Source organism: Pleuronectes platessa, chromosome 13 (assembly GCF_947347685.1).
Source record: "Pleuronectes platessa chromosome 13, fPlePla1.1, whole genome shotgun sequence".
NCBI lineage: Eukaryota > Metazoa > Chordata > Actinopteri > Pleuronectiformes > Pleuronectidae > Pleuronectes > Pleuronectes platessa.
In genome coordinates, this window is record NC_070638.1 from 8,170,807 (window position 1) to 8,179,658 (window position 8,852).

At 42.0% G+C, this 8,852-nt stretch overlaps 1 protein-coding gene across 1 annotated transcript; it reads right to left on the reverse strand.

The window, feature by feature from the left end:
- Positions 1-443: 443 nt before the first annotated feature.
- tmie (transmembrane inner ear) lies at positions 444-5,770 on the reverse strand. The gene is made up of 4 exons (XM_053437096.1): positions 5,660-5,770; positions 2,107-2,224; positions 1,230-1,379; positions 444-577 (listed from the first exon to the last, which is right to left on the reverse strand). The coding sequence occupies exons 1-4, from the start codon at positions 5,768-5,770 to the stop codon at positions 444-446; spliced, it is 513 nt and encodes a 170-aa protein (XP_053293071.1).
- Positions 5,771-8,852: the final 3,082 nt, after the last annotated feature.

Sequence of the window (8,852 nt, forward strand, 5' to 3'; positions counted from 1 at the left end):
TGCATTACTTTAACATTGCCTCAAATTTCTCATTGTGACTTTTTCATGCAAATCTGTGCATTTGTATCAAAAGTATTTAGGCTTTAAGGAAGATGCAAGCTTTACAAAATACAAAAGTATTAACTACAAAAGTCCAGCTGCTCTAAAAGAATCATATTTGTAAAACGCAGTACAATATATATTCTGGAGCCATGAGTAAACGTCACTGCTGCACATCAACCACCTGCAGGCAAAATTCAAGTTGTGCTCTACTTTCCCTATATAAACTCCAAGCATTATGCATCAGGCATTAAAGAAAGACTACAGGATATATTGAGTGTAGATGCATGAAAGGGACTTTGTCGCCAATATGTGTACAGGGTTTTATTTTGTTTTTTTAAAGTCACTTAACCAAGAGTGACCAAGTGTGACAGAAGATAAGATTCGAAGCAAAGGAGGAAGAATTACGCTGTCTCGGGCAAACTGAGGGAGCTGGGCTGCTCCTCGCTGACCCCAGCTACAGAGAGCTGGCTGTTTTCAGCACTTTGAGGTTGGACCTGCTCAGACACTGTTTGTACTGCAGAGGCATCGAGGGCAGCTGGAAGAGAACAGAAGAGAAGGAGAAAACAGTAGGAGAAGAGAAGAAGAAGAGAAGAGTAAGAAGAGGAAATTTAGTACAGAGCAGAAGCACAAAGCAGAGCAGAAGAATTAAGTGAAGCAAGTCTTGTGAGATAACAAGAGGAGAGGGAAAATAAAAAAATTACAGCTGCCCTGGAGAAGAAGTTACGTAAAAAGACAGCTGTCCTCTTTGCCGTAATCTTTGAGTAAGACTACAACAGTCGAGAGTCTTGTAAGACATCAACTACGCCCCCGTGCTCAGAGATAAGATATCATAAAATAGGCAGCTCTCCACAGAGGGCTCAACTCATTAAAGTTATTCTTCCTGGTTTTCAGATGTAGGCTGTTCTTAAACATAAAGCAACGACAGACTGCCCCAAATGGACATAATGAGCAGTCGGTGTCAATGACGGGTCAAACCGTCTTTATTTATCTCCAATTTTCTCATTTGCAGTCCCCAGCACCGGAGGTTGCTAGTGTGCAGCTCCAAACATAGGATTAAAAAGAAACTGTGGCACAAGAGAAAGCGAGCGGAGCAAATCACAGCGGAGTCGGAGCTCCTGCTTGTTATTGTTATTTTTAAATTTAACAAAGAGATATTAGCACTGGAGAGATAATGAAGAGGGACTCACATCCTGGGATCTCAGTCAGCTCGTTCAGAGGTGGCACTGTCTCTAATGTGTTGGCGTATTTCTTGGCGGCCTGCCTTTGCTGGTTTCGGGCTTCGATTTCCTTTTTGGTTCTCGGGATTCGACATTTGAATATACAGCACAGGGTGATAACTGAGGGAGATAGGGACAAAATACACAAGACACAAGGAATTGATTTCAGTAGAATATGTAGAGCGTATAGATCAACTGATAGATGGATAGATTTTCCTTTTTTGTTTGCCCAGGTTTGGATATATTCGTGAAAGGTATCAACAAATGGTGGATCGACTGTTGTTTAATTTGCTTCAGACAAATCTCAAAGGATTAATTTGAATAATTTGATTCAACTTTTACCTTAAACCACTATAGGCAATAGTCTTCTAACAAGCTGAACTAAGATGAAGATTATTTGCTAAATATACCGTTTAGCTTAAACCATCAGATTCACTGTTTTTCAGTCTTTTATAGAAAAATATGATTTTACTCCTCAAGAAAATTTGAGATAGATGCACCTGTCATAACCTGTGTGAATAAAACCCAAATTGTCACTTAGGGATTAGATCAGAGGTGTCTCAGACAAAACAAAGATTTGAGATATAGTCTTGTAGTTTCCCTTTCCTCATGCCACTGCTGTTATTTGCATGAGTCACATCTGGAAACACGTAATGATCGTGATGATTTTTATATTCCAGACATAATATCTGGGCCACTTCTACTCACACTCTGCTTGATTAACAAATTCTGGAGGGGTTCATGCACAGACCTCATTGGACTGCAGTTAATTCTCATTATAGCTTGCTGTGTTTCAAGAATGATTAAGGGTGGGTGAAAACAAGGTGATTTAATGAGACATACTGACCAACTGCCAAACCAAACATCGCAAAGATGCCAATGACCTGCCATAACCGCAGCCCCCAGAAAACGACGGTCTCTGAGGTCACGGGGTCCGGCTTCTTAGGGGGCTCTGTAGGCAGAAGCTGTGGGGGAAAGAGGAAAAAAAGAAAAAGGATTTGACCTAAGTATCAGCACGCCATAGATAAATCGTCAGAAACGAGAATAACAGCAGAGAGCAAACCTCAGGGAGTAAACAAGTTCAGAGACAAAAACCAAAGAGGATTATGCCCAGATTTCTGTGTGATAACACTGACCTTCAGGAAATGTAGTGTGTCAACAAAGTAATTGGTGTCACTCCTTTATCTTTTTCAATTCGAGCGCAAATGAATTAATGAAGCTGTTGTTGAATCCACTCTACTCATTTGCAGTCATGTCTCACAATCTCGGACATCAAAGGAAAATTTGAAGTCCTCAAAAGGTCACAGAACTCCCCAATCCCCAGTTATCGCACAAATGTCAAATTGAAAAAGTGTTTAGCGGAAGTTGCAGTCTCTTCTCAGGACAGTTTATCCACTGACATACATCTAATGCCACTTCAGCCTCACCGCTCCAAAGTCTGTGAGGGTCGATACCACGATGTCACCACACTGCAAGCCTCGGATGTGCAACAAGAGCTGCTCACATTATCTTTTAAAGTGTGGCCAATATCAGACTCCAATTTGAACTGGTCATGGCCCAGATGTGACACGCATGCACATAACAACAACAAGACGTCAAACACATTAAGCTGTGTACGGAAGTTATCAAGGAGAAGAGCCACTTGGGCCAGCCTCTGGGTAAAGCCGACCTATCAATGTTATTTAATATTTACTTCGATTTGTTAAATTTAACTGAGCTCAACTCGACTTACAGACGTCGGCCTGAACTATCCACCTAATCTTTCCAGACCTGCGCAAATTCTACGTTTGTGTATAGAAACTGCAACCACACTGTCATCAGAAATCCTTAATGAGGCTTTCTGCCATGTCTCCATAGTCTTAGAGGTTTGAAGACTAGTACGTCCAAATCTGGGTCATGTGTCTGCGATGGTGTCGGGGGTTTTCACTTTTACTTTACCACTTTACTTGTGTGAGCATAGTTTGCACTTTGTTTATATCGTTGGTAGTCAAAGAATCATTTGATCATCGGAATGATTTGGTTTTGTATTGTCTTGGGTTAGATGTAGGGAGTCACTGCAGTTAGAGTAAGCTGGTTTCGGGCTTGTGCTTGTGTAATCTCTGAATTTTCACTATGGCCTTTGATGCCTTAATTCTTTGCTGCAAGAACTTCAGTGAATAGAGTCCAAAAGAAACACGGGTGGGGATCGGGTCCAATTTGTGCAAGAAAATCTGTGTGTGTTGGATCAATGCCTCGGAGCGGCCTGCAGATAAAACCATCAGGAGCCTTTTACCCCCTGTCCACTGCAAATTGATCACTTAATTGAATGATAGAAAGTTGTTTTGGAAACTCTATACTTTAGTCCATAGAAACAGGCAAAGCATTAGAAAATTGACATTTATCCCATTTGCTGCCTTCACTGGTAACCCCATTACTGGTGAAATAGAAACATGTTCTGAGAATCGCTCTAAACAGATAAGCTACGACGGTGAACACTGAGGACAGATACAGAAGATTCGATATGAAGAATAAGCTCAATTGGGCGGTAAGTCTTTCTTCGAGTTTGACAGCAGAGGATCAAACAAATCTCTTTTGTGCAGACACCAGGGTAAATATAACCTGCTCTTACTGTGAATAGGACGTGATACTCGTCGGCGAGCCAACATGCCGAAATGTGACTACAAGCCGTCTTCGGGGCTTCTACTGTTTGTCTCCCGTGGAGGACACAAGAGGGACTGTGAACTTCAACAAAGACGCTGCAAAGAAAATGATCTGAATGAATTTTGTGCTGCGGTTGTGCGACTCCCACAGAAGGATAAGCCTTGATGAGGATATTTAGCATCGCTCTCAAATAATAGCAATTTCTTTTGCCTCAAGTGAGATTATGTAATTCTAAGTCCTTCACTCTGGAGGGGCATTTCATGTGGCGGGATTAGTGGCTTTAAGCCCCAAGTTTTGTTTTGGTGGGAACAAACAGCACAAGCTCAGAATCACAGCGACCTCGAGTTACCTCGTGGTAATCGTACATCACAATTATTACATACTTTGTTTGGTTGGATGGTTGATTTGTTCGTTACATGAAGATTAACATGGGGAAATGGGAAAAGCAGCACTGGGATGCTCTGATACACATAACGGACCAATGACCAAGCTCTCATTTAAAAAAACGGATATTCAAGTCCACAGTATTTAGATTCTGTTGGAGCCTTTCGAGTGGACGGCGCTGTGCGTAGCAGCGATGGTCGAAGTATGTGTGGATCTGATAAGTACATGTTTGTGACCATGAAGTTTATGGTGTGTGTTGATTTGTGAGATGGTAAAGCTGCATTTATGCTATGGACGACACTACACACATTGGTATACCTAACCGTGTAGTATTTTTAGCTTTGACAACTCTTTTTTAGGACTACCGAGGATCAATAGAATGTTCACGTGAATTTATTTTGCCTCCCACCACTCGCACATAAAGGTCAGATCATGTATTTGTTGTCTGGCAGCTGCACGGGCTACAATACAGATCGATTGATCACGGTATTTGAAGTATGAACATCACGTTTGTTTACTGAGAAACATCTGTCACCGACACAAAGTTCATCATGCCTCTACTTTTAGAAATAGTGCTGCTTGTGGAAGTTTCTAGCGTCTGGCGGCTGGAAAGCTTAAGTGTTAGCTTGCTGCAGAGCAAAGTTAAGTGAATGCTGAGGTCACGTGTCAGAACAGGGTTATTAATTGAAATATTCACAATATGTGTCTCATTATCACTTTCCTCCATATGGATGTATAAAAAAAAAAATCACTTTTTTAACATATTGCCCTGAACCAGCATCAAATTCAGCACATCACAATGTCAAGGCTAGTTTCTTCTCTTAGTTTCTATATGATTTCTATAATATCCAAGTGTTGACTTTTAATGATTCCTTTTTATGTAATAGATTTCTGCATAATTCAACTAGACAACAATAGTTTGACAGTGATATTTTATCCATTCACTCATGTTTTCACAATGTAACTAAATTGCCTCTTCTTCTATCCTCTAACCTTGTTTTTTAGAAAACATAATGGATTTCAGATGTTATTTTTGTTGCCATTTCGAAATACAAATGTTAGGTGCAATGTAAACCTCCTCTCTTGAGCCAAGGAGCACAATAACAACTTGGTCTTACCAGGACTCATCTTATTATCCTCCCGTGCACCCACTCAAGCACGTGTCCCTTCGCTGTTCATGTAAAGACCCGATTGTGTCGTGGGTTTTAACATCGAATCACATTTTTAAAAGGCAAGTAAAGCAACAGTCCTGGCGACCAAACAACGACCGTAAATCACACAAAGCTACGTTTTTCAAAAGGCAAAGCACCTGCACCCATCACAGAGAGACCCTCTGGGAACCTGTGGAGGACACAGTGATGCATTCAGGCTCTTACCTCAGGATCCGGAATCTGGGAGAACACGGAGGACAAGCACTGGGACAGCAGGACTGCTCCCCAGCCCCGCAGCAGGGGCTGAGCTGGACATACAGGCTGATCCCAAAGCATCTTCTGCCCCTCTTCCTCCCTGCAGCCACCCTGCCCCCTCTCTCCCTCTCCCTATGCTTCCCACTCTCTACCTCCTTCTCTCTGTCTGTCTGCCCGCCTGCCTGTACTGGCGCCGTGTACAGGACAGGACCACAATGGCCCTGGGTGATTAATGGTGCCTATGGTGCTGACTGCTTCCTCCAATCCACAGTTGTCTGCTGCCGCTGCTCTTCCCTATATCCCTTGTCTTTCTGCCACAACACTGCAGGAGCCCAGAGAAACACCGGCCACCGTCACCACTGCAGCCAGCTGAAAACCGCTCCACTACAATGCAGGGAGAGGCAGCCCTGCAGTTAGGCTACATTAATTAATTAATAGACCTGGTGTGGTTTACAGCCAGCTCATCCTGCTGGGGACAGTTCACACAACGTGGGGGGGATGGGAAGCACCGTTAACCAAGAGGACGGCCTGCGCAGGACAGTGAGGAGAATGGCTGCGAGCGTCGTCATCTTTGTCGCCTGGAGTGTAAAAAATAATATGTTCACGCAGCCTTGGAAAAATAGGAAGAGCAACAGAACCGAGGAATCCAATTTTAACACTCACCTGCCTGAGGACAAAAAGGGTTGGATTTAAATTACCTTGGCACGAGTCATTAGGGTTCGACCCAGGTGGGGAAATTTTGTCATTCCAAGTTGTGCGGGTTAGGGTTACAACGTGTGTACTGTGTCTGGCCTACACTGTCTGTCTCTCATGTTTACAATAATGGGGAAATTATCCTTGTAGTTGTTATGTGAGGCCGCCTGTTGTGATGTCTGTTTTTAAATACAAAATGAATGGAAGAGGCGACCCACAGGGAAAATAGTACTTTTGTGAAAATGATGAAACATTTACATTTACACCAATCCGCAAATATGTAATATTTTCAGGTTCCTACATCGTTTTCTTTGTGTGCACAATAGTAAAGGAGATATTAGGATGTCTGCTGTTCCTCTCTTTTCACAGAATACAAACACCACAGGAAACTCTGGATTGACGTACAAATACCAAACAATTACAAACAACAAGCTTTAAAAACACCAATGAAATATCCAATTATTAAGATGCGCACATTAACAAAACTTGTGTATATTGGTTACGTGTGCAGCATCAACATTAAAGTCGATCTTGGAGTTGTGTTTCTGGACAAATCTGAAACTTTCGGCTAAACTAAGACTTGTATTCAACTGTCAACTGCTGTGAGAGGATCAGTATCGATGTTTTTATAAAACTTGCCACAAGGGAAGTGAATAATCTATTTAGAAATATGGATTGGAGCACTTTTTGGAGTATTGCTTTTCGGTCTTTTCCACAACTTGATGTTTTTTAGGCTCATCTTCGTGCATATGTTGCTATTGTGAATGCAACATATCTTTTTCAAACCTACTTTAAGTCTCACATCTCAGTTAAATGACCGTAGAGAGACAAACAGAAGCAAACTTCATCGATTATTCAAAGTGGATTCTTCGTCATTATTTTTCCAGTTACTTGGACACTTTTACATTTTATGCTCCTAATTCTGTAATCAGTGGCGACGGAATATCTTGTAGTCAGAGATTTTAGTTGCAGAGGAAATCACCAGGAAACACCCACTCTGCATCTGTGTTGATCACAGACCACACACTTAAAGAACACCCTTGTATCTGACTTCCTGATGATCATTAGTAGTGTATGTATGCTCGCAGCCTTGCAGCCCTTTCCCGAGAGTTTGGGTTTTTAATGAGAACCCTTGCCCTCAGTCTGATTCAGATATAGCTCCCGGGGATTGGCTTTTGTCAACAGTATCGAATGCAATACCACATTCAGCTGGTGGTGTAAACAGGGGAGCCTGCTGTGTCTCTGACTCTGGCTTCTATAAAGCTCTTGTCATTAACGCCCTCCTTCAAACTATAGTGGCAGTTCAAAGCCAGATGAGAACTTGCATTTCTATTCTTGTTATGGTTAACAAAGCATCAAAGTGGCTGTCAGGAAACATTGACATTTTATTTGCAGACGGAGGAAGTTTGAAGTCAGTTCTGTGATTGTAAGGTGTGTGTTTTTACAAAGGTCAATGATGTTATTGATAAATGATCTCATTGGGATAATTATCTATGTTTTCATTGTGGATCTGTCAGCATGATTACTTAAAAACTACTGAACCGATCTTTATTAAATTGTGTGGAGGGTCGGGGCACAACCCAACCAAGAACCCATAACATGTTGAAATAGATTCGTAAAAAACAGTGTATTCAGGAAAAATGTTTGGTGAGAAAGCACTATTTAGTTTAGATATTAAGCAGCTCATGTAAACTCTAGGGAGGTTATGTTTTATGTCTGTTTATGTGTTTGTCAGCAGGGTTACGCATCTGGAGATTTGACCCTTGGTGCAGTTATATGTCCTCTAATGCCATTCTAGTTTATTCTTGAACAGTGATCCAGGAAAGATTGAATCAATTTCCCCCAAACGCTGTGAACAACACAATGTGGAAGATTTTTTAACTGAACACACCAGATGGTTTGTTTCTACACAGAACAATCCTTAAAGGTGGCGATGAAGCCGTATGGAGCAGGACAGGTGATTGGCTGAACCATCTGTATCAACAACACTAACAGATCTTGAGTAACATGCTGCATCTTTAAGCCTCAAAGGACTTACAGGCAGGTCAAAAGGTCGCCTTCAGTGGGACAACCGCTGAGCATTGGACATTTTCGTCCTATGGCCGTCTGATGAGCTACATCCTGTGTGATAGAGGAAACACGCTTGGAGCCATTAACGCCTGGTGTCAGGGGGTAGAGGAGAGTACGGGGGGGGCTGGAAATGGGAGGTATATTAATGTGAGGATCCTGGTGGATGGGAGACAGAGGCAGATACGGCCGACAGTGGCTGACAGACAATACACACATTTCTCAATAGAGTGCCATATGTCATACTGATGTAGGATTATCTGCAAAGCTGGAAATATCTTTTACATGGAGCGCTACATAAAGTGCTGCAGCACATGAACCTCTGAAGACACAATGAGGAACGATGAGCATTAACGTGGGATGGGATTGTTGTACGTACAAAACTTTATACATTCATATTCAT